The 26,811-nt window shown below is 42.1% G+C and overlaps 1 protein-coding gene across 8 annotated transcripts in view; it reads left to right on the top strand.

Moving 5' to 3' along the window:
* NFE2L2 (NFE2 like bZIP transcription factor 2) overlaps window positions 1-26,571 on the top strand; it is a 73,127-nt gene extending 46,556 nt beyond the window's left edge. For 4 of the 8 annotated variants that reach the window (XM_033423637.2, XM_033423636.1, XM_004267355.4 and 1 more), the window contains exons 2-5: window positions 22,603-22,869; window positions 23,467-23,556; window positions 24,234-24,425; window positions 24,843-26,571. In XM_033423637.2, the coding sequence (XP_033279528.1) occupies window positions 22,606-22,869; window positions 23,467-23,556; window positions 24,234-24,425; window positions 24,843-26,075 (1,779 nt within the window). In that variant the 5' untranslated portion in view covers window positions 22,603-22,605 and the 3' untranslated portion in view covers window positions 26,076-26,571. Of the gene's footprint in view, window positions 1-4,110; window positions 4,248-18,829; window positions 20,387-20,421; window positions 22,080-22,602; window positions 22,870-23,466; window positions 23,557-24,233; window positions 24,426-24,842 lie in introns of those variants that run through there. The other 4 variants (XM_033423634.2, XM_033423633.2, XM_033423635.2 and 1 more) reach the window with 4 other exon arrangements.
* The last annotated feature ends 240 nt before the right edge of the window (window positions 26,572-26,811 follow it).

The raw sequence follows: 26,811 nt of genomic DNA, 5'->3' as shown, positions 1-26,811 counted from the left end.
AAATCTGGTTAGGATGTTGCTTAATTCATGAAAGGAAGTGTTCTTATATTTGATCACTGACCTTCACAGCCTTAAGATTAATACCTAAATCTGGGAGATGTGTTTAAGATGCCTGGTGAATGTTTGAACTTCAGTAAATATAATTTGAGCTCTTTAATCCCTCATGGAGATTTGGGTGATAATGTTGTCATCAAAAGGTTTTCCCCAAGTGGGTTAGTAGAAGTGTGTTTGGTCAGGAGTGTGGCGAGTGATAACCTGCAGCGTAGATTATTTGGCAATCACGTAGAAAAGGCAGTGAGGACCAATGCAGGGCACTGGGGAGGCTGGAGAGCTTGGAGGCCAGGACCCAACACTGCCTCCTAGAGGAAGCTCTGAGCTCTGCATTCCTGGGCCTCTATCTTCCTCCATTAAAAAACAAAAAACTTAACACCTACAAGGCCACTTTTAGCACCTCAGCTTTTTGATTCTCTGTATATGCTTGGCAAAGTCAACTTTATATTCTGACCACAGTGGTTATCGTTTGTACTTAAGCTGGATGGTTTCTGGTTTACACTTTGGAAACTGGGGCTAACTTCTGAAGTAAGTGTGTGTGTGTGTGTGTGTGTGTGTGTGTGTGTGTGTGTGTGTGTGTGTGTGTGTGTGTGGTGCACTACACTCGAGGGTGTGGTTCAGTGCCTTCTGAAGCTGCCTCAGCCCTGCCTTGCAGACAGGGTGGGAACAGGGCCAGCAGGGCGTGGGCTCCCCGAGCCAGCTGTGACCTCTCTCCAGTGTTGCCAGGCCCATCTTTGTGTGGCCCAGGTCCAGTCTTCCCCCGGCCATCACGTGATGGGGGGGTACATCTAGTCTGCCCTCAGGAAGCTGCCTGCTTTTCTAATTCTAGTCATCAGTAGTTTGAAATTCTTTTAACCTGTCCCTCCTATTATTGTTTTAAGATTAAAAAAACAGTCCTGTTCTTTCGCTTGTTTTGTGCTGAATGATGTACCTATGTGTTTAAAGTACCTGTTAACGGTATTTGCAGTGCATGCTTGTATTTCAGTGAATCATTCTTCGCATTAAATGCCCTTTCCCTTTTCTGGATGTAGCCGATGTAGCCCACCCCCAATTCTGTTTGGGAGTCAGGGACAGTATTAACTGTGTATGTAAGGGGCCTGCTGATAAACGGTATAGAAATTGGCTTTACTCCAGACTGGACGTTCTTGTGTGTGCTCTGCTTCAGCACAGAATTGTATGGATTACACGGATGCAGAACCCAGCCTATCCCCCGGCAATTCTAAGGGATTAGAATACAGGGAGCAATGATTGATCAGGTTCTGAGGCCTTCTGTGAACAGAATCGGAACAGGGGTGTGACCCAAGGTGGACGTGCACTGCTTCTCCAGGTGCCTGAGGGTTGGCTTATTAAGAACCTGTGCTTTTTGCTGGTGGGTTTTACAGTCCTGGAGCCAGGGAGTCTTGCTGCTGTGGCTAGAGCGTGTTGAAGAACCATGAATTTTTTTGACCTAGCCAAAAAAATAAAATCAAATTCTTTTAATCATTACAATCCTGGTAATGAAAACCACCAAAAATAAAAACTATCATTTTTTTTCTTGTAATAGAAAAAATTGCCAGTTTTTGAAGAAGTTATTTTGTTCTTGGTACTTCTCAATGAAACATGTTTAAAATGTACATTGAGAAACCAACCCCAGAGGACAGGGGTGGGGCCGGTGTGCTTAGTGCTACCCCCAGCTTGTATGTTCTTTCTCTGCTGGTTCCCAAGCTGAGACGAGGCCAAGAATGAGAACCAGACTGTGGGTTCAGGTTCTTTCTTCTCCAGAGACAGAGGTTCACCCTCTGCTAGACACTTCTTTACCAGGCTGCACGTTTGGGAGAATCCTTGGGGCAGTGGACTGAGAGTGGGGAGATTCCAGGTAACCTTCCACTTGGAAAAAGGGTTCTAGAAGTAAAGGGGGAGAGGTTGGGAGGAAAAGGAAAACTAGTTTAAAGGATTCATTTTAATGAACCCAGGAGGAATGTAGCTTTTTGGTCTCTTCTGTACCACTTCGATTTGCTCCTTGACATGCAGCTTGTACTTAGGTCCTTCATGTGAGAAAAGGGAAAGCATTTTGGGGAGTATTTACTTGTGCTGTGTTTACACTCATTATCTTTAGTTCTTTTAACAACCCTGTTAAGGTACGTTTTGTCATTATTGAGAAAACTCTTTGGAGAGGTTAAGAAGCAGTCCAGAGTTCGGTTTAGGAACTGGAAAGCACATGAGGTATTTTAAGCAGAAGGATTTCATATAGGAAATTAATTATATAGGTGATGGGAGAGCCGAGAAACCAGACAGACAACCCAGAGATTAGCAGCCTCTGGAAACCACTTGCCAGCCCTAGAGCTGGAGGGGCAGAGAGAGGAGGTGGAATTCCAGGGCCTCACCGGCCCTCCCGCAGCTGGACCGAGTGAGGAGCTGGGGCCACTGAGAGAGGGGCTCTGCCTCCTACCATCCAGCGTCCCCCGCTCCTCTCGCAGACCCCTGCTGGAATGTAGCTGGAAGCCATATAGCAAGGGAGCCTGGGGATGGATGGGGAAGGGATCTGGGGGCCGTGGGCAAATGACCAAAGCAGTCACATAGCTGGTAAGAGCTAGAGCTGGCACTGGAGCATTCTCTGCCATCAGAGTCCTGGCACTTTTCTCCAAACCATCTTCTTTTCAGGAATCTTAGACCAGACATGATGCTTTGCCTTTGGGGCACTTGGCACACCTGCTTGGGGGCAGGTTGCGTGGGAATCCTATTAGACCGCAGTGCCTACTTGATTCTGACTTGCATGGCACATTTTATGCTATATATTTCTTCTGGTTAGCGGAGTGCACATATGTGACCACAGAGTGATTCAATAATAATGAAATGTTAGGAATTCCTCTCAAGAGTGCGCGGATGGAGATTCCCTTAGGGGAGTTCCCAGATTCGATAAGCATCCCCACTATTGGTAGGTTCTGTGCCCCCTTCCCCCATGAGGTGCCCCTGGGATGCCAGGGCAGGATTGATTATATACGGAAGTTTTTGCTGTTGCTGAAGGACTTGGGCCTCTGGGTCTTGAACTTGGGGGGAGGTTCAGAAAGGAGGAAAAGCATCTTAAGAAGAGCTGGGGGAACATCTCTTCTATTGATCCTGAAAAATAAAGCCTTTTCTCCCCGGAGAGATGTGGGTAAAAACGACCCCCCTTTCCTCTGTCCCTGTGGGACTCTTGGAAACCTGCGGCTCCGGAGCGCATGGCATTGCCCTGTGCTACAGGTTTCCAAAGTTCACTTGATAACAGCACCGTTGTGCCATCAGGTTTCAGTGACCGGTGTGTGTGCTGGCGGAGCTAATAATGGAGGCGGAGGGAACAATTACTCTTTCATTTTTGTTCACATTACCGACTCTCTTGCATTACCAACTCGCTTGCAACGTTATAAAGAGAACCAACCTTTGGATGTTACAAGACATCAGGATACAGGCAACTGGCAATTTCAGGGGGAAGAAAAAGGGGAAAAACTAACATTTACTGAACAGCTGCTAGTACTGTACTAGGTCCTGGACATGTTCCCTCTTACTTGATCTTGACAATAAAGCTATGGTGATGGCGGCTGTTACCCCCTTTTTACAGACTAGGAAACCTATTCAAAGAGGTAAAGTAACTTGTCCATGGCCATGCCACTCTCGATGGCAGAACAGGGATTTAGAAAGTCCGTCATCACTGCTCTCCCTTCCTTTCTTGCTTTCCTTCCTTGTCTGATGACTATGGGTGTTTGGTTAGATGCTAAAGAATGAGGGGCTCCTTTACAGAGATTCATTAAGACAGTGTCTCTACCTCAAGGAGCTCCCTCAGTGTTCCTCAAAGAGGGTACCGCTGGCAAAGGGGCTGGACTTCTCTTTGGAATGGGGGGTTGTCCCACATTACAGGGTATTTAGCTTCACTGTGACGACCAGAAAGGGCCGCCCTCCCCTGTCCCGACACCGTTCAATTGCTTCTAGGTGGTGGTCCCAGCCCCAGTGGAACCACTGTGATGCAGTGACTTCCAGAGACAGTTTGAAGCCGGGATATTACTGTTTGTTCTCAGGAAACCTCAGGATATTCCTTGTTCTTTGCAGGGTAGCCCACCATCTCCTCCGATGGCAGCCTGTTCATACCTCTTATTCTAAACCAGAAGGGGGTAGTGGGAGAGAGAACACAGAACGTGATGAAAACTCTAGAAACCAGAGGGACCAAGTACACTCCATTTACTCAGGTAGAGTGTCTCCTTCAGATCCTTTAACACAGAGCAGTTTTATTTGACCTGGTGATTGTTACCGCTGCTATTTACCATTTTTCCAGCCTATAGCTGCAGGGAACTAGTCCTAAAAAGATAAGCTGAACATTTTTTTAAATTTCAGGGTGAAGTTAAAAGTCATATGCCACACCTCTCTGGGTCTTGACTGCCTTTTCTACCGGGTACTTTTTGAAGAAGTTTGGGTACTGAGGACAGATAGTAAGGGAAGCTATAGAGTAGCTGAAGAGGTTGAGCTATTCTGGTGATAGACTGATGCTTTAGAAACAAAGTCTAGAATAGGGAGGAAAGTGAGGTTGCCCACTTTCTTGTCCTTTTCCTGACAATCAGCCTGAGGGAAATAGCTCGTGTCCTCTATGAAAATACAGTTAATCCGCATTTATATTGACTAATTGTTATATTATCCAGATTACAAAATTCCTTAATGGGTATTTGAAAATACTATCACATTTGTTGTCTCAAAAGATCAGTTTTATTGTTAACCTGAAGTAATGTGCATTTATGATTCTTAAGGTATAATATTTTGTTTTTAGTAGAGTACCCAAAGAAAAATTTGAATGAAGTTAAATAATTTTTCTATGACTAGTAGTTGGGCTATAACTGATACTAAACATGATACCTTTATTAAGTAATTAGAATTCTTTAACCCCCCAGACACCTTAGGTACACAGTGAAAATGCTGAGTTCTAAGCCTAAATGTAACTTATTCATTCCACAAGTATTATTAGGTATTAACACGCCCTAGGGAACTTTCAGGGCATGAAGTTGTTTTAATCTTCTAAGATAGATAGTGTAGCAAATATATTATCCTCCTTGAAGGACATTTGCTTCTCAAATTACCCCTTCTCCTAATTAATCAGTCCCTTTGTTCTTTGTACACCTGGATTATAGGGCATGTTTCATATCATAATGAGTATAAATTACATCTCCATCTCCCCTGCTTAAGGTATGACTTCCTCTAGGATAGGGACTATGTTTTTGTCATTTTTGTAATTCTGGTGGCTCGCACCATGCCTGGTGCTTATTTAATAGTACTTGCTCAGCAGATGTGAGAGCGAATCCATTACTGCCCTCTTGGAACTTGGTATATATACAAGTGATATTCATTGGTGATACATGACAGCGCAGAGGAGAAAATGTCACTTCCAGCTGGGGTGCTCAGAGAGGACGTCCTGGAGGAGGTAGCAGTCTATCTAGATTTTTTAGGCTGGTAGGATTCCTCTTGGCTCAGCTTCACTTGGAAGCTGGAGGAAGGGTGCAGGCGTGATCTGGCCTGTGGCGGCATATAGGGTCACTCGGGGTGAAAAGGTTAATGTGGGGCTGGCTGAACAGGGCCTTCGGTGCCCATGCGTGGCGTTTCACGTTTATCTAAGGCATTTGGAAACCATGGGAGGTTTTGGAAAGGGCAAGACACATGAGCTGGATGTGGACAGGAAGTTATTATGGCCCATGCATCAGAAGATGGGCAGGTGTCGGCAGAGATGCTGAGGGGCTCTGGCTGTGGTGCAGGTGTGGCTTCGTCGCCTTGGCGTCACCAGTGCAGTATTGAAGATCTGTAACTGTCACTCTGATCTGTACCACCTTTGTTAGCCATTTAAGAAGAAATTTTTTTAAGCTCCCTTTTTCAAGGAGGGAGTAGATTTTTCTCCTATTGGCCCCATTGTGAAACCATCTGTGCTCAAGCTTGCAGGTCCTGCTGTTTCTGGGTTTTAACAGAAACTCATCGCCAGGGTATTCACTCCATTGGTGAAAGGAGAGGAAGAACGAGCCAGAAGTTGCCGGTTTGCTTTTAGGATGAATTGTTTTCTTCTCTGTGGTGGCACAGGGAGAGTTTCTCTCTTCCTGACCTCCGCTAAGATCCCTTTGCTCTCACTGTCTTCCTTCAGCTGGGACCATCTCATCCTTGGCTTCCGGCCTCAGTGATTAGCAAAATTCACCCAAGAGAGAAAAAACAGACAATATCCTCTCTTTTCTGTCCCAGAAAAGAGGCTTTGCTTGTGCGCCCTGAGCTAACAGATGTGGGCATCTAGCAGTGTTGGGGAAGGCAGCCGCAGTCTCTCAGGCTCTTCCACATGCCGGCCAGGTGCCAGGTGCTTTCACACACTGATTTTTGTCCTGTGTACTCCTTACTCCGCCCTGTGAGGTAGGAGCCTTATCCCTGACTTATACAGAGAGAATCGAGGCCCAGGGAGCTTGAATGAGTGATAATACAGTGGGATGTGCCTTGGCTTTATCATCATTAGGTGTGGGTGATAGGTATGTCACAGCATTCTTAGGATTAAGTAAGAACTGGGCCCAAGACCTAGCATACAACAACTGGTGGCTGTGATGATTATTATCATAATTATACATTTTCTTTGTCAGGAATGTTTGAATGTGTGGCATCTGAGATTTCCTTGGCCCACTTGAAAAAAAAAATCCCTCCTTGAATTCTGGTAATCCACGCCCCTTTTCACTCTTCGCTATAAGCTGCATATTCTCCTGTGGCTTGTCCTGGTCTCATGTGAGGACCTGATTGTTGTGGAGACAGAAAACCGATCAATGGCAAGGCCTTATGTGTGCCCTGTCTCCTCTGTGGGATCCTCCAGCTTGTCTGCTGGATCCCCTGCTTATGTGGATTGAAGAGCCATCTCTTTGAACCCCATGCCAGACACACTCCTTCACTGGTAGCAGAATTTCTTACTCTGGGGTTCTGGGCCTAGAGATGGGGCAGTGTCCACAGGCAGGTTGTATGAACAGAAAGAGCTGGTGGTGGGGGGGTGGGGGGAAATGTGTTAGTGGAAGGCTAAAGCCAGCCTTCCTGAGCTGACCCCTGTGGCCTTGCCCTCTTCCCAGCCCCAGCCCATCTTTTAGTCTTTAAAGACTGAAATATTTCTTCTGTAATAACTACCTCTAAGTAACTCTTTAGAAAGGCAGAGTGGTGAAGGGAAAGACCTTCTATAAGACCCATGGGGGAGATGACACAGCTGAAAACTTTTTACACCCACTGCCCTTCGGTGTTGCCATGTGATGTCTGATGTAAATACATCAGGAGCTCACCTTCTATTTTTTGTATAGTGGTTAGACCCAGAAGCCTCAGAATTAGATGCTTCTCATGTTCCTTTGACATCTGCAACAGGTGTTGAACTTATTAATAGCGTTAATACCTCACCCCTGGCTTGTCTTCTGTATTTTTAAGTGGCATTCACATACCTTTTTCCCACATGAAAAACAGTTCTGTGAGGACAGGTATGATGTCTCGGTTTTTCCTTACAGCCCAGAGCTCTCTGTACAGCTAGTCAGCAGCAGAGCCCTGGCAGGACTGCACTGTGCAGCCTCCCTAAAGAGGCCTCGGGTATTCTGAGTAAGAGCCTCTGTTATGTGAGTTCTTCTGTAATATAAACGGTGTGGATCTTAATACCACCTTCCTTGCCAATTGGTGTGAGTACAAGTGAGCTTATGGGTACAGGTGCTTGGAAGAGTCTTGAGCACATAGAAAGCGCACAGTAAATGCACTTACTGTTATTATTGTTAGATTGTGTCATACTTACCTTTACCTGGATTTAGCATGTTGGCACTGTGATCTTTTGTTTTCAAATCTTAATGTAAAGGCTCACCAGGTAGCCATTGTCCTTACATATTTATTTAGTGGGTTAATTGAAAAGATTTACCTTAAGGAAAGTAAAAGATTCCTGTACTGATTTTTTAAAAAATAAGTTTATTTATTTATTTTTGGCTGCGTTGGGTCCTTGCTGCCGCGTGCGAGCCCTCTCCAGTTGCATAGAGCTGGGGCCCCTTCTGGCCGTGGTGCCTGGGCCTCTCATTGCGGTGGTTTCCCCTGTTGCGGAGCACGGGCTCCAGGTGTGCGGGCTTCAGTAGTTGTGGCGCATGGGCTTAGTTCCTCCGCCGCATGCAGGATCTTACAGGACCAGGGCTCAAACGCATGTCCCCTGCGTTGGCAGGCGGATTCTTAACCACCACGCCACCAGGGAAGCCCCTTCTATACTGATTTTAAGAGAATGAAATGTGGTATATATACTTATCAATTACTTTTTAAGAGGTCCAAATTGCTGCCTGGCAGTTGGTGACAACAGTGGATACTGTGCATGTTCAAATGTATACATTTGAAGCAGTTGAAATGTCATTTCCAGACTCAGGGTTAATTCATATCCTTAGTTGGAACAGATAGTATTTTCCTAGCACCTAAGCCCCTTATTTCTACCCATTCTTCATATGCCCTTTGCAATAATCTGGTAATTGTGTGGCCTCTGGACCAGACATTGCTCATTAACATCAGGGTGATCCCCTGTGGTCCTTATGAGCCCTCTTAGTAACTTAAGACTCACACTGTCACTTTCAGGTCATTGAAGTAGCTTTTTGCAAATAATTGCTAACAGTATAAATACTGCCTAGTGTCCTTTGGAAGGGTTAATGTTACGGTGTTGCGAAACAGAGGAGTTTGGTTCATTAGAATTCCCCCCTAAGGAGTGTGGAGGACTCACTCTGTAGGTCCCCAGAGCTGCACTGTCACTTGCCATTGGTCACTTTTGACCACTTGAAATGGGGCTGGTGTAACTGAGGATCCGCATTTTTAATCTTAATGAATTATTTAAAATTTAAGACAGAAGCAGGATAAGATATTTTTCTGTTGAATATAACTTTATTCTGGGGGGACAGCATTTCATGTGATGCCTTCAGGTGAGATTTGTTATGTATGTTGAGTGTTTTGTCACTTCTAATAGCTCGTTAATAATTGAAACATTTGGGTTACATGATAGAATAATTTTTTGACATGGGTGAAATAAATATATTGTTTAAATTAAATTCACTTTTTTTTAGTAAGGCTACTAAAATTGTTTAAATTACACATGTGGCTTGCATTAGATTTCTACTGGAAAGTACTGCTTTAGAGCATCTGTTATAGGTAGATGAAATTAGCTTGTTTTAAAGTTCAAAATTAGTTTTCAGACTTGTATTTTTGACTTTTTATAATCAGAGGTGTTTAGAGGAAGGAATCTTAGGAGTCACTTAACCCAACCCTGTCCTTCAGCAGATGGAGAAACTGAGGTTAAAAGTTACTGTAACATGGCATGCCCTAATTCTAGACGGGTACTGAACTTAATGTTCTTTATAGCCTATTGCTTTGGGTCCTGGGTTTACTCGGCATTGGAAACATGGTGGGTGTCAGGGCTGCAAAGAGCTTCCACGAGATCCAGACCAAAGAAAAGGCCTTTAAAAAGAAATTATTTTAGGCACTGAGAGAAAGGAATTTTTGTGCTGTGCCTACCAGTAGACAGGGTGATTGATTCCATGTTTGACATGTATTTTTGTTGGGCAGTATAATGATACTTTCATGGGGAATAGTAATAAGGTACAAATAATACCCACACTTTGTGTGATCATTTACTTTAGAAAACTCCATACATCTGGCTTTCATATTTTAATTTAGAGAGTTCTTTTCCCAAAGCCAGAGATTTTAAACCAGACCCATAGCTTTTGTCCTTGAGAAAAAGACTGAGAGCTTGACTTCATGTGTTTATTGTTTAGGTAGGTTGCCTGAGATCATTCGGTAAAAGTTTAGGCCTGTTTTATGGTATTGTTTTCTTATTAACAAAACTGACTTAAAGGAAGAAGCCACCAACAACTGCAATGGGCACCCTTCGAGCAAACCAGAATTTTATTTCTATTTTGAGGCATAGAGGAGGAAAGGGAGGCATTGCGAGTTATTAAATGGTGATTTGATTTATGGGTCTGTCCGTCAGGTTTAGAGAGGGCTGCTTCTGCTACAGATGCAGCTGACAAGCTGGGCAACCTTTGATATTTAACCTTTCTGAACCTGTTTCTTCATTCCACTGATCTTCACACAGAGTAGCATGAGGATTAAATGATACAGTCATGCAAGTGAAAGTATTTTGTGCTCCGAAAGCACTGCAAATGGAAGGACTGGTGTCTTGAGGGCTTCCTTTCTCCAAGCAGTTGTAGAACTATTTCTGAGGTCACACTTGGTCTTGGTGAGGCCTTGGATGAGTCAGTCACGTTTGGAATGTGCATTTAGTGGGTCCAAGGCTTTGACCCCATGATTTGGGAGTTCTCAGGGGTCCACTTTAATTTTTAAAATTTTTTTTAGACTTTTGCTCTTGGTAGTGGAGACGATCTGCCTGAAGTAAGGGTTAGAACTGGGAGGCTCTTAGCCCTATTGTATTGAGCATGGACACAGACCACCCAGGATTTAGAGATTAGGAGTAGGGAAAGGAAAGTTCTCTGCAGAAACTTCAGTCAGGTAACAGAGTTTTATAGGCCATTAATTTGGCTGCAGGGTCGAATGCCATACAACAGTTTTGTAAACGTCTGTTTTCAAAATAATTCCTAGTATTTCATGAATTTAAGGAATAGAAATTGCAATAGGGGGACTTCCCTGGTGGTCCAGTAGTTAAGACTCTGCACTCCCAGTGTAGGGGGCCTGGGTTCGACCCCTGGTCGGGGAACTAGATCCTGCATGCATGCTGCAACTAAGAGTCCACATGCCATAACTAGGGGTTCACATACTGCAACGAAGATCCCGTGTGTCACAATGAAGATCCTGAGTGCCGCAACTAAGACCCGGCGCAATCAAATAAATGAATGAATGAATGCATGCGTGCATGCAATAGGAAAGTCTAGTTTGAAATCTAATTTGTGTTAGTTGACCAGATGCCCCCTCCTGGGTTCTGCTCAGTCAAATGAGACCTAGGGCCATTTACCCATTTAGCATCTCTGGGCCCTGGGATTCTCATTTGTAAACCTGGGGTTTGGTCTGTGATCTGCAAGATCACTGTCAGCTCCCCTTAGTCAATTGTGTGTTCAATGTAATTTAATGGCCAACAGACATATGTTTCTGAGAGACACATCCCTAGACAAGGATGCCTTTTCCTGGTCTTTAGAGAGCTGGTGGATGGGTCAGCCTGGCTGAACCTGCTTTTTCTTTTATAGATTATACTCCATTTAAAGTTATAAAATATTGGTTATATTCCTTGTGCTGTACATTGCATCTTTGTATCTTATTTATTTTATACCTAGTAGTTTGTTACTTCTTAATTCTCTTCTCCCCCAGGCCTCTCTTCACTGGTAACCACTAGTTTGTTCTCTGTATCTGTTTTGCTATAGTCATTTGTTTTATTTTTTAGATTCCATATATAAAATGAAAACATAACAGTATTTGTCTTTCTCTATTGGACTTATTTCAGCAAGCATTAATACCTCCAGGTCCATCCATGCTGTTGCAAATGGCAAAATTGCATTCTTTGTGGCTAATATTCCATTGTATATATATACACCACATCTTCTTTAATCTCTTGATGGACACTTTGGTTGCTTCCATATCTTGGCTGTTGTAAACAATGCTGCAGTGAACATCAGGGTGCATATATCTTTTCAAATTATTTCAATTATTTCAAATTCAAATTATTTTGTTTTCTTCAGACATATGCCCAGGTGTGGATTTGCTAGATCATATGGTAGTTCCATTTTTAATTGGACTTGGTTTTTCTTTGGAGTTTACCTTGCCTGTTAGAAGGGCTGAGGTTGCTGATTTTGCCTGTTTCACCTGTTGAGACTTTGCCTAGCCTCTGTCTATCTGTGTGCACCGTGGCCTTTACATTTCTTGCCCCTGCAGATGTTTTACCAGCTCCAAAGGCACCAACCAAGGTTACCTTGGCTGGACATAGACTGGTGATTAAACAAATGCTGTTTGCCGGACAACTGATTGTATGTATGTACAGTATATTCTCTTCTTTAGTCTTAATTTTGTTATCTTTAAAAATAGTGGGAGGGCTGATTTTGAAATGATTCTGGAATTAATATAGGACACCTTGTATCAACAATTACAATGTATTTATTGAGTGGGTACCACGTGCCAATATGCCGCAAGGTGTGAAGGACACATGAGTGGGGAACAGAGTGGGGAAATGAGCATTTCTCATTGCTGGTGGGGTGTAAAAGGTACAGCCTCTGTGGAGAGCTGTTTGGCAATATGTATCATAAATAAAAATGCATATACTCTTTGACCAGCAATTCCACTTCTAAGTATCTATCCCACAGATAATCCTCACACATTCGTGAAATGATTTATGTACAAAGGTAGCCATTATAGCATCATTTGTAATAGCAAAAGATTAGGAATAACTTAAAAGCCCAATGAGGGGCTGATTAAGTAATTATTAAATAATATAGTACATCCTCATAATGAAATACTACTCAGCCATTAAAAATAATGGAACAACTCTAGGCCCTGATATAGAACCATCTCTAAAATAAATAGGGAGAAATAAGTGTGGAACATTATGATTATATGCTACTTGTGTGTGTGCCTACAGGTGTGTATTTAATAGAATATCTTCCTAAGAACACAGAAAACTGATGCCAATGGTTGCCTTGGGGAAGGATAACTGGGAGATTACTTCTGCAACTTTTAAATTTTATACTATGTACATCTACCATCTATTAAGAAAAGACATTGTTGGGCTTCCCTGGTGGTGCAATGGCTGAGAATCTGCCTGCCAGTGCAGGGGGACATGGGTTCGAGCCCTGGTTCGGGAAGATCCCACATGCTGCAGAGCAGCTAAGCCTGTGTGCCACAACTACTGAGCCTGCGCTGTAGAGCCCACGAGCCACAACTACTGAAGCCCACGCACCTAGAGCCCGTGCTCCGCAACAAGAGAAGCCACCGCAAGGAGAAGCCCGCGCACCGCTACCAGGAGTAGCCCCTGCTCCCTGCAACTAGAGAAAAGCCCGTGCGCAGCAACAAAGACCCAATGCAGCCAGAAACAATAAATAAATAAAATAATAATAAATAAATTAAAAAAAAAAAAGACATTGTCATGCCTTGAAGGAGTTTGCAGTTTAGTCAGACCAGATAACATAAGATATACAAAGTACGGGGTAAATATTGGCTTTATGGGAAGATTTAAATGCTAAGGTCTGTGTGTGCCATTGACTGTATTTGCCCTGAGTCATCAGGAAGGGTGGGTCTGAGCTTCAGCAGAGCCAGCTTCCAAGCCTTAGCGTCCCACCTGGGGCTAAAGCAGTTTGCAGCCTTTGTCCTGCAGTGGTGGGAAGAGCCCACAGGCTCAGAATCAGTTCTTGGTTGGGGTCCTGGCTCTGCCACTTGCCAAGCATGCAATTTGGGGCAGGGATGCTCGAGGCCCAAAACCTAATTGTGCTCATTCGTAGATGAAGATAAGCCACCTCCCCCTTGCTCTGCAGTGAACACCCCTGCAAACCATGAAGTGCTCGGCAAATGCCAGCTCAAATAGAAGCTGCGAGGCACCTGCAGACTGGCAAGCTGGGGCCAGAGGTGCAAATTGAAACAGTGAAGCAAAAATGTATCTTTTTCCCCCTCTGCCAAATAACTTGGCAGGATTTGTAAAATTAGAAAAGTAGACCATAGTAGTTTTGGAATCCTTGACCTCTGACCTTGGGGCAAGTCATTTCATCCTCTAGACCTGTTTCCCTATTTGAAAAATGGAAGGGGCTGTGCGTCCTCTGGGCCCCTCCAGTCGCAGCGTTCTGTGACAGTGTGGCATTAGCAGTAATTCCCATCTCAGCTGAGATGAGTCATACTGACCGAAAAGTCCACATGTGAGGAGGAAGTCTCTGAGAATTTTCCTCGTGCTGGAGGATCTGAGCCTCTGGGGGGAAACGGGGAGGCGTGGGGGGATTGCTGCCACCAGAGGGGAGACCAAGAAAGCAGAGTGAGTGGAGATGGGTTGTTTGTGTTCTCCACTCCAAAACCTCCTTTGCTTTCAGATAGTCATGTGGACTAGATGTTTGGAAAAACCCGGCTTACCCCTTGTTTAAGCGGGTGGGATGTTCATGCAGTTGTGACTGGCGTACTTAAGTCAGTTGTCACTCCTGTGAGGTCTTTCTGTGCAGTTTAGTGACACTTCCTCTGTGCTGCCTTGGCTCCTACATGTTTCTCCTTGAGTCTCTAAACTGAGATCAGAGACTGTCCTCTGTTTATCTCTGTGTCCCCAGCACCTAGCGCAGTTCCTGGCACCTGAATGGCGAGCTATATGCATGTAGTAGATGGGTTGCTGGATTAATGATCCATTTAGGGTAGTATGGACACTAAATCTTGTTAATCTTGACCACCACCTTTATTATAACTATCACCATTCTGAAGTGATCTTTTAGCTATTAGTATGAAATATTTCATACTCAAAAATTTCACACTAAAAAAGAAATTAAAGACCCCCCCCCTTTGGAAAGTATTTTAACAGGATGCACAAAAAAGAAAAAAGTCTAAATGTTTTAGAGTCTTTCTATATTACAGTATATAATACATATGTATCTAAAATTCATCACTGCCACCACCAGCACAGGCACACAGGTCTTTGGCTACCGGCAAGAAACAGCAGGCCTGGGTGACTGTCCTAATTCTTAGCTTTTAAAGCTTAATTGTAGGCAGTTAAATCTGAAAAGGAGCTTTAAGATAGAAATAAATAATTTCTGTTTACAAATGCAGGATCCACAGAGGGTGAAGGATCACTGAGGAAGTTCAGAAGTGGCAGTAAAGAGCCCCAGTAGTTCCAGTGTGCTAGGGTACTGCCCTCCCTCATGGGGGCTGCCCTTTAGGAGGAGGGGCAGGAGGGTGAGCAAACAGGGCTGTTTGAGCTCAAGGTAGACATCTGACGACCTGGTTAGTCCACGCTAGGTTAGTTTCAGTGTATGTTAGGTAAAGTGAGTTAGGGAGTTAGAGCCAGTGCACCTGAAGGTTATATTGGTAAGATGGGTGTGTGTGTTTTCCTGTAGACTCATTCTAATAGTGATGGAAGACCAAGTCACAAAGTTCCTTTCATGTGCAGAGGACAGCATCCAGGACTGAATACATTCATGGCTTCTTCAAAATGGGGAAGAGATGAGAAAAAACATGTCCTGAAGTTTGCTTATCTAACCAAGCCATTCTCTTGACATAGTGACTGACCCTTGCATAAGCCCTTTGATTGAGGCCCAGCAGCAGCATCCTGCTTAAATACAGACAACCAGAAATTAACTCTGCTGGCAGCCAGATATGAAACTTCCCATGGGAAAGTTGGATCCATCCACTTTTCGTAGCAGTGGCCTCACCTGCTGTTTTGGAAATTAACTGTCCTTTATGATTTATTTTTGGCCAAACACATGTGCCTCTTGAGAAAATAGTCCAAGTTCCTAGTCTATTCACTTTCCAGTTCTGCTGTTATCTTTGCATCATGCTTTACAGTGTACCGACAAGCGTAATGGGTGAGAGTTCCAGTAAACTGGCTGGATCACATTTCTTAGATTGAGTCATTGCTGAGAAACTTGTTTGTGAACAGGAAGCAGCCCATGAAAATGTCTGTACACAGTAACAAGCTGGACTGTGAGGAAACTGGACCATTTTTTAGCTGAAAGACAAAAGGGTAGAAGGATGCATCTGTGATCCAGGGAATAGCAAATTTGTGATCTAGAGTTTGTTTTTTTTAAATTTATTTTTTTGGCTGCGTTGGGTCTTCGTTACTGTGCTCGGGCTTTCGAGCGGGGGCGAGTGGGGGCGAGTGGGGGCTACTCTTTGTTGTGGTGCGCGGGCTTCTCATTGCCGTGGCTTCTTCTTGTTGCAGAACACAGGCTCTAGGTGTGTGGGCTCAGTAGTTGTGGCTCGCGGGCTCTAGAGCACAGGCTCAGTAGTTGTGGCGCACGGGCTTAGTTGCTCCACAGCATGTGGGATCTTCCCGGACCAGGGCTCAAACCCGTGTCCCCTGCATTGGCAGGCAGATTCTTGACCACTGCGCCACTAGGGAAGTCCCTAGAGTTTTAACTTGTTGAATAATTCATGTCTTGATGTGTGTTTGAGATTTTTTATGCTTTTAAAAATTGCTAGTTATTTTAATGAAAACCTACTGTATAGCACAGGGAACTCTACTCAGTGCTCTGTGGTGACCTAAATGGGAAGGAAATCCAAAAAGGAGGGGATATATGTATACTTATAGCTGATTGACTTTGCTGTACAGCAGAAACTAACACAACATTGTAAAGCAACTATACTCCAATAAAAATAAATTAAAAAAGAAAGCAAAACAAAAAGAATTGCTAGTTATTGAAGATTGAGGAAATAATCCCTGGTAAGTTTTCTCGAGAAGGAAAACTTGGATTATTGGTAACTTTTACCTGTTAGGAGTCTCTGCTGACATAGAAACTGGTTGCTAGGCCAGTTATTTTTAAAAATGGAGCTGTAGTTAACACAGATTAACCCAGTGACATTTACACTTGGCCTAGGTGGCTGTAAGTCCCCTTCCATCTCTAACATTCTGTGATTCTATATAAATATTTTTTTTGTGATCTTTGTTTTTTATCACCTGCTCCATAATTATTACAGCAATATATTCAGAAGTTAGCAAATCAGTCCAGTAGACTCAAAAAAAGTACCTGAATGTGGGCAGACTATAGAGAATAACCTGTCATCTCATCTGCCTTCTCTAGAAGTCTGAGAAAACAGTTGGCCTTGTCTTGTGTATCTTCTTGTAATGAAGCAGGAGAGAAGTAAATAGGCAGATAAATATTTATGAAATAGAATAGTCATCAGTGAGATGTATTTTAAAAACACACCTGCTTGGTGTCATTTTACTTTAGGAGTAAGGATTGTGACTGCAGAGTAGAGCCTTGGGAATCAAGGAGATCTTTGTTGTTGTTCAATCAATTCTTCAGAATTCGAGCATGCCCTCAGTTGTTTTTGTACTTTCCTATAGCTCTTAATTTGGTTTATACTTCAACGGACAGTAGGATGAGATTCATGTTCCATCCGGTTTTGCCCAAAAACATTTGAGCAGCTTCTATGGAAAAAAATATTAAACCAGATTTAGCTTTTAGGTGAATAATATAACCACCTGGGCATAATATAAAGACTGAAATGTATGAAAGAAAAGCAATTTAGACTCTGAATGCCAGTAGTTAATATTTGGATGGAGAGATCGATTTCAGGAGAATAAACTTTAAAAGAAGATTTATTATTTTCTTATTGGAAATACATGATTTTAAGAAGGAATCTGTATAAAGCAATTATATCCCAATAAAGATGTAAAAAAAATTAAAAATTAAAAAAAAGGAATCACTTGAGACATTGTCTTAACACTTATACTGTAAAATTGGAAGTGAGGATCAGTTTTCATTGTCTGTTTACAAAGTTAGTTATCTGTGCAATTTTTAAAAAAAGTTTATTGGTGAAATTTGTTTTTAGAAGAAACCTCCCACCACCTTCCCGTCATCCTCTGGACAAAACAGAGGATGGGAGAGGGCAGGTAGGGAAAGGGGTTGGGAGGTGCAAGCTTCATTTATACATTTGAATGTATATAATAAAAACCATTTTATTTTTCATTTCAAATACTTTTCTAAAGCCTTAGTTTACTGAATTGCTTTAATTTAGGAAGAGATGATATCTTTGCTTTATCTTTTCTGATTTGGGGGGATCATCTGAGCATGATAAATGCGTGTTTGTTCAAAGCACTAAAATTGGCTTGCAAAAGACATATTATTATGGGATTCTGTGTTCAAGGGCTTTCTTCTGTTTATCCTGGAACAAAGACATTTGTTTTAAAGTGGTACGAGTTAATAGTCCAACTTCAGATTTCCCATAAAATGCGTAACAGATTACCCAGATGGCAAATGATGATATATATATAGAGAGAGACATTTTCAATATGACTGTTTCCATTGGGCCAGATGGTGATTTAACGTGAATTGTCAAACATTTACGTTCTTATTAAATTGCCTTATTTTGTCGAAGCCAAGCTAGCCAACATAACGTGGAATACACTCAGGAATCGCAAAAGGACAACAACAAAAATTCAGACACCAAGTATGTCAGACGGCATTTGCTCCATATGGCATGTGAAGGCTCACAGCCAGTGCCTGTGTTGCCCTTGGGAAGCTTAAGGAAATACCTGTTGAAATGCCATACATTTCCTCTCCCTCCCCAGACCCTTTTTATCTGCCCTCTTGCAGGGCAGCCATGCTTCCTCAGTGCCTCAGGTTGAAGTGTGGGAGAGCAGTTTCATTCTTCCACTGGCATTGTCCTTCCATACTGTCCGTTTTGTTATGGGCACCACCCCAGCTATCTCCTCTTAGATGGTTCGGGAATTTTGCAGAGAGATGGGTCATTTGTGGAGTAAGTCATGTGCCCAGTCACAGGGCTCCTTCAAGACAGCTCACTGCCTGAGGTCAGCACAGAACACAGTCCTGGGCCTGCAGGGCTCCCCACCAGTGAGTTGTGGGTCAACAAACTTCTGCTGTTCTCATTTTCAACATAAAGCTTTGAATATTTCATGCAATATCAAATCGCTGCAGGTTTTTTCTTCCAAAACTTATGTGAAAATCTGAGTAACACAGTATATGATATATCAAGGCCATGACAAGCAGCCCCTTGTTACTGAATTCTGAATTTGATCAGAACATCTGTGTTAAAGGAATTCAAAGTGGTTAAAACTCAGCTTTTTTTTTTTTTTTAAGCAGATGTGTTCTTTCAGAGACCTCGCATGGCAAGATTAAACATTATATAAAAATAAACTTAAAAATGAAAACCTCTGAGAACACTTTGAAACCTGTTTTGGTCTATTATCTCATTGAAGGCTGCCCAGCCTTCATTAAGAACAATTAGATGTTGTCACTTGAAATATCTTTTGGTGGCATTCCTGGTGGAGACGGTCAGCTCTGGCTGTAGGAGCCCCTCCACCTCCCAGGGTCCAGCATTGTTTCAGATCAGATAACAAGAACAGGTGCTCAGGAGCTGATCCAAATGACATTTTGTGTTTTATTTTTCCTGTTTGTTGATGAGGATCCATCAATGTGTCCTTGTCTAATTATGTTATGGGAAATTTTAAAACATTGAATTGGTTTGGAGCTGTGCATTGAAGGGTAGTCATGTCAGGAATCGAGAGGGTGTTGTGTGTGTACATAAAAGTTTACATAAAAGTGTATGTTATTTACAACACACGATTCATATGCCTAGTGGTCAATTTCAGACCTTCCCTGAGGAGGAACCAAGTAGCTTTATGGCTGAGTGTTGTTGCAAGGCTCCCACTACAGTTCCGTCTGTAACTTCATTATTATCCTTTGGCCTGGAGCTTGGTCTCACTTACAGCAAGTAGTAGGGCCCATCCTACTTCTTGTTGGGATGCATAACAACACTTACATATACTTTACATTTATAGAGAAATTTCTTCTACATTTCATTTGATCCACCAACATCCGTATGGTAGGGGTAGGATGGAACAATTATACTAAATTTATAGCTAAAACACCTAAACCCACTCAAGACATCTGATGGGGAGGAAAGGGGGGAAAAGGAAAGAACAGAGTTGTATCAATGCTTGGTGTGATTGCCACTGACAATTTTAGAGTAAATTACATTAGAAATTTTCCTCCCACCCATAGTTCCGGGTTCTAGGAATACTTTGGACTAGTCATATTTATGAGGTGTTTCCAACATAAATTCTTCAGTGCTCTTTCAGTTCTTCCATGAAAAAGTCAAAACTGAGTACTGGTTTTGATCCTGGGATCTCTGAACAAGGAGAAGCCCCAGGCCTAGGGCAGTCTGGGGAAGTGAGGGCAGATGTGGCAGAGTGACCCCCAGGTGCAGGGACAAGTATTTGGGTTTCTCTATTGTTGACCTTCTGAAGAGCTCAGTGCACTTTCCGTGTCAGTTTTTGAGAGAGGTGGCTACAGGTACTGCTTATTTTATAGAGAAACTAGAGTTCAATTGAGATAGCATGAGTATGCATTTCCTTAATTTTTAGTGCTAGCATTTAGTAGTGAACACCCTGAACGAGACTTAGCACCTTGGTCGTTAGCTCCAGTTTGGAGAATGGCCCAGACAGGATACTCAGCTGTAGCTAGATTCCCTCAGAAGATATGGCCCAACCTAATTAGAATTTTAAAGTAGGTTTCTCTATATCTTGGGCCTTTCTCTTTTCACATGACCCTTGTGTAAACATGTCTATTAAAGTGGAAACAAATTATTTTTAAAATGGAAATTCTCATGTTTTATTTTAGTGGAGAGCCCCCTGAGAAGATAGCCACGTATGACTGAATGCTCTACGATTCCTATTTTGTTGCTTGTGGCGAGGAAAATAATCCAGGTGACATTTGCTCAATCCAGTCTTTTGAAGTGGTGATGGCCACTTCTTCCCACCACCAATACATCAAGGCAAAGTCTACATATACAACAATGGATTTTATTTCCTGCCCCACTTAGGAACCACTGTCCAGTGATCAGACTTCGTATTTTTAGTGTGGGCTAGTGGTTAAAAATCAGGAGTCCAGGATTGGCTCATATTGTACTCATGCCTGGGTATATATCCCTGTCCTGGCACTTTATCGTAGTACGTCTTCTTTCTAAGCTTCAGTATACTTATCTGTAAAATAGGGATACATGTCCTCTTTATGTGGTTTTGAGGGTTGGTTTGTGTATATCTGAAGTACTTAGAACAATGCTTGGCATATATAGAAAGCCCTTAATAGATGTTGGCTTACAAACAGGTATACCCTAGCCAGTTCTGAAGAGCTACAGATACTGCTTTAATTATACCTACTGTGTGTGCTTTGTACTAAAAGTTATACTGTTCAAAGCTAGAGTAATGAACCTCATGAGCAGGGTTTCATAGCATTTAAGATTCTAACACCAACTTTCAATCAAGGCTAGAGGTGGCCTCTACTATCCAGTTAGCTGGGCTGCCTCTAGGCTGGGTGGTCTGTGCTTGTACTTTGTTGGGTGAAATAGCCTGACTGCTCAGTGAAGCAACAGCCATGTTGTTTTTTGTCCTTTGGAGGCTGAAAGTAGTAGAGCCGTAAATGCACTGGGCAGCCCAGTGCTGCCAACTGCTGTCTGAACCGCAATACAAAGTTTGATGTCTGTACACACTGTGTCTGCTGGCCTTCAGATCCCAATTCCGTTTCTCTGTCAGTTTTTCCAGTCTCCATCTCATTATTTTCAACACAGATGATTTGTTAAATGGAAACTGATTTACATTTCCTACCTGTTCAGACTTTTACAAAAACTAAAGTTGTAAATCAGAAAAATTGCTTTTGACACATGTGTGGTTAGGAAAATATGGACATGGTAACCTAAGCTTAGCCTTGTAATATAAATCAAAATAACCATTCCCTCATTGTACAATTCTCCCCATATCTTAGAACATATTACCTTCCATCTTTCCCTAGAGCCACCTTTTTTTGGTTTGTGTTATTAAGAGGGTTATTTACGATTTCTCAGGAGTGAGCCTAGTGGGCACTACCCCTTTCCCAGTTCTTTTGGCAATCTCTTGCTTCACCCACACAAGATTACCATTTGCTAGGACTTGAATTTACTAATTTGTTCATACCTCAGGAGCTAAAACTCAAGTCAAGAGGAAACTGTTTTGGGGCTTCCCTGGTGGCACAGTGGTTGAGAATCGGCCTGCCAATGCAGGGGACACAGGTTTGATCCCTGGTCCGGGAAGATCCCACATGCCGCAGAGCAACTAAGCCCATGAGCCACAACTGCTGAGCCTGTGTGCCGCATCTACTGAAGCCCACGCGCCTAGAGCCCGTGCTCGGCAATGAGAAGCCACCGCAACGAGAAGCCCGCGCACCGCAACGAAGAGTAGCCCCCGCTCACCGCAACTAGAGAAAGCCCGCACGCAGCAACGAAGACCCAACTCAGCCAAAAATAAATAAATAAAATAAATTTATTAAAAAAAAAAAGAGGAAACTTTTAATAAGTAACCACAGACACAGAAGTAGCGAGAAATGATGGGGAAAAGATAATCCACTATAGCGAAGACCAAATGAAAGGTGATATTTCACAACTGCTAGGTTGACAGTTTAACTTGGGTTTTTTTTTTCCCCTGTAAACTGGTATTTGCTAAGCAAGTTTAGGGAAAAATTCCACATGCTCAATCATGTTTTCCAAACTCCACTTCTTATAATAAACCATTGGCTTGGAGTGCTTGCTCTAATTTCTCTATTCCATTAAACAAGTGTGGGAGTTCTTTTAATTCAAGAATGTTAATGTGCAACATTTGTTACTTTGTTGTTAGTGACCTTTACCATCACCCAAATTGTTAATAATCCAAGTAATAAGTGATTACATTGGATAGCTGTTTGTAGGTGATTTAAAAAAAAAAAAAGATACATACGTTGAATAGAATTAACTGTGCCCTTCCAGAACTTTGGATCTGTGTTCCCATTCAGATTTTATTTGTAATCTCCCTACCCTCCACCATCAGCAATGGCATAATGTAAATTATGTGGTATCTGCCATTTTAAAACTATTTTAACCATGGTCTCTCTCCTTCCTTTTTTGTTTTAAACATAGGACATGGATTTGATTGACATACTTTGGAGGCAAGATATAGATCTCGGGGTAAGTCGAGAAGTATTTGACTTCAGTCAACGACGGAAGGAGCATGAGCGGGAAAAACAGAAAAAACTTGAAAAGGAAAGACAAGAACAACTGCAAAAGGAGCAAGAGAAAGCCTTTTTCGCTCAGTTACAACTAGATGAAGAGACAGGTGAATTCCTCCCGGTTCAGCCAGCACAACACATCCCGTCGGAAACCAGTGGATCTGCCAACTACTCCCAGGTACAGGGTACTCAGTTCTTGGGAAGGTAAAACATCTGGATTTGAGTTCCAGCTTTGCCTTTTACTTCATGAACTTATTAAGTCAACTTCCCAACCTCAGCCTACTGATGAGTTCAGTGCCTGACTGACTTACCTCAGTGTAAGGATTAGGAGGACATAAATTACATGGAAGAGCTTTGTAAGCTATAAAAACATTATGTAATTGTAAGGATCAAACAGCTGCAACAGTAGTGACAGTAGTAGGACTGTTGTAGTAGGGATTATTCATGTACTGTGACAGGTACTGTTCTACTAAAGTACTTGAAATATTGATTGATTTAATCAACACAGCAATTATGAGTTAATTACCATTATCCTACTTTATCTACAGATGAGCAATTGAAGCCCAAAGAGGTTAAATAACTTGCCCAGAAACTGGGCAATAAATAGGGGGGTGGGGGCCAAGATTTGAAACTAGATAGTCTGGTTTGATTCTGTGCTCTTTACTATACTAAACTGACTTCTGAAACAAGAGGAATGTTTGACTAACTAGACTGTAAACATTTTATGAACACGGAACAATTTTTTTCTTCCTCTGTATCTTTCCCTTTTATGCAGGTAGCCCACATTCCCAAACCAGATGATTTGTACTTCGATGACTGCATGCAGCTTTTGACAGAGACATTCCCATTTGTAGATGACAATGAGGTATTAACATTTAGTTAACAGCAAATCTCCACAACTATACATAACATATCGTATATTGGTCCCTTTGATGTATCTCCATTTTTTAAAAAAAAATGAAAAACTATTTCAGGAGCAAATTTTATCAAGGAAACCTTAGCCTATAGGTAACTTTATGATTTGAAGAAAAAAAAAAGACACAACTCCTTCCCCCACATAATACAAAACCAAAAACGTTTACTCCTGCATAGCCAGAGGGATGGGTGAGCATAACCGTGGAAACAAGTTAACTCTCTTGTTATAGGTACTTAGAAATTTTGGTGAGTAAAAAGCAAGCTGGGTAGTAAACCAAGACTTGTTCGGTTAACAATTTTAATAAGTTTATTGTCTGAAGCACTATACTAGGTATTACATACATATATACAAATTAAATTCTAAAGATTATTCTTACCCATTTTGACGTTTACCTTCAAATGCATAGGATAAAGCAATCAAGCTAGTAAATGAGTAAATGTGGAGTCAGCTGGGCAGGACAAAAACATTTGTTTCATTATATAGAAATAGGAGTCGTAAGTCCCCATTATAAGTAGAGAAATACAGAACTGCAGCCAATTCCAGTCTAAGATGTTGTGATGGCCTTGGAGCATACCCATCCACTGCTGGTGGCAGATTCATGTAGATAAATGCCTTCTCAATTTTAGGTTTCTTCAGCTACGTTTCAGTCACTTGTTCCTGATATTCCCAGCCACATCGACAGCCCAGTCTTTATTGCTCCTAATCAGGCTCAGTCACCTGAAACTGCTGTCCTTCAGTTAGCCACTGCTGATTTAGACGATATGCAGCAGGATATTGAGCAAGTTTGGGAGGAGCTATTATCCATTCCAGAATTACAGGTAACTAAGATCTAATATAATAAATACCAAAGATGCTATTTTATATTCAGTCCCTTTAAATTAGTCATTCCAGTTATTTATTATTTATATGCCACCTACTTATAGGAAGGATTGGAGGGTGCTTTTAAATTAGTCATGAGAGCTGCCCATGCTCACTTCAGTGAACTTTTGTTAGTTAAATGGACTGGATGTCTTGAGGGACAGATCAGGTTATAAACCTGAAGTCTGATCTGGGAACTCTGAAAATAATACATATGCTTAGGCATAAGTATCTGTTGGAAATGGGAATTACCTCTGAATTCTAGAAGAGCCTGGTGTGAATGGGGGTGGGGAGAGATTACCATCAGATATGGATTATCAGCTATTAAAAATAGCTTAACCTTGACTTAACATAGTATAAACTTCTTTTCCATGCAGTGTCTTAATATTCAAAGTGACAAACTGGCTGAGACTAGCATGGTTCCAAGTCCGGAAACCAAACTGGCGGAAATTAACAACAATTATCATTTCTATTCATCAATCCCCTCATTGGAAAAAGAAGTAGGTAACTGCAGTCCACATTTTCTCAGTGCTTTTGAGGATTCCTTCAGCAGCATCCTCTCCACAGAAGAATCCAGCCAGTTGACAGTGAACTCATTAACTTCAAATGCCACAGTAAATACAGATTTTGGTGATGAATTTTATTCCGCTTTCATAGCAGAGCCCAGTACCAGCAACAGCATGCCCTCCTCTGCTACTTTAAGCCAGTCACTCTCTGAACTTCTAAACGGGCCCATTGATATCTCTGATCTATCACTTTGTAAAGCCTTCAACCAAAACCACCCTGAAAGTGCAACAGCAGAATTCAATGATTCTGACTCTGGCATATCACTGAACACAAGTCCCAGCATGGCATCACCTGAACACTCAGTGGAATCTACCATCTGTGGAGACACACTGCTTGGCTTCAGTGATTCTGAAATGGAAGAAATAGATAGTTCTCCTGGAAGTGTCAAACAGAAGGGTCCTAAAACACAGCCAGTAAGGCCTTCTGGGGATACAGTCCAACCCTTGTCATCATCTCGGAGGAACAGTGCTCCAGTGTGTGATGCCCAGTGTGAAAATACACCAAAGAAAGAAGTGCCTGTAAGTCCTGGTCATCGAAAAACCCCATTCACAAAAGACAAACATTCAAGCCGCTTGGAGGCTCATCTCACAAGAGATGAGCTACGGGCAAAAGCTCTCCATATCCCATTCCCTGTAGAAAAAATCATTAACCTCCCAGTTGATGACTTCAATGAAATGATGTCCAAGGAGCAATTCAACGAGGCTCAACTTGCATTAATTAGAGACATACGTAGGAGGGGTAAGAATAAAGTGGCTGCTCAGAACTGCAGAAAAAGAAAACTGGAAAATATAGTGGAACTGGAGCAAGATTTAGATCATTTAAAAGATGAAAAAGAAAAATTGCTCAAAGAAAAAGGAGAAAATGACAAAAGCCTCCATCTACTGAAAAAACAACTCAGCACCTTGTATCTTGAAGTCTTCAGCATGCTACGTGATGAAGATGGAAAGCCGTACTCCCCAAGTGAATACTCCTTGCAGCAAACGAGAGATGGCAATGTATTCCTTGTTCCCAAAAGTAAGAAGCCAGATACTAAGAAAAACTAGATTTGAGCAGATCTTACCTTTTCTGAGCTAGTGGGTTTTTTTTGGTTGTTGTACTGTTATACTAAAAGCTCCTACTGTGATGTGAAATGCAGAAATATACTTTATAAGTAATTCTATGCAAAATTATAGTCAAAACTAGTGTAGAAAATATAAAACTTTAAAAAGCATTAAAATAAGTTATCAGTATGCTGAATCAGTAGTTTCACTTTAACTGCAAACTTAATTTCTAAAAACACCATTGGGGCTAGTTTCTATATACATGTAAATACTACAAAAACTCCTTATTTATACTGTTCTTATCTCATTTGTTACTTTCATAGATTTATATGATACATCTGGCTAAAAGCAAATTGCTGCAAAACTAACCACTGTACTTTTTTAAATAAATACTGTATGAACAAAAAAATGGCATTTTTTATATTAAATTGTTTAGCTCTAGCAAAAGACAATTTAGTTGAAAAGCTGGTACTAATAAAGGAATATTATGACCGTTAAATTATTTCTTTGAAGTTCATTCACAATCTTTTATGACAATAATATGGAAAGCACTACACTAAATTGGTACGGGAAATACAGGGAAATGGAATATATCAAAAAGATTTTCTCGGGCTTCCCTGGTGGCGCAGTGGTTGAGAGTCCGCCTGCCGATGCAGGGGACACGGGTTCACGCCCTGGGTCTGGGAAGATCCCGCATGCCGCGGAGCGGCTGGGCCCGTGGGCCACGGCCGCTGAGCCT

This window comes from Orcinus orca, chromosome 7 (assembly GCF_937001465.1).
Source record: "Orcinus orca chromosome 7, mOrcOrc1.1, whole genome shotgun sequence".
In the NCBI taxonomy this organism is placed as follows: domain Eukaryota; kingdom Metazoa; phylum Chordata; class Mammalia; order Artiodactyla; family Delphinidae; genus Orcinus; species Orcinus orca.
This window is presented reverse-complemented; position numbering and strand designations above follow the sequence as displayed.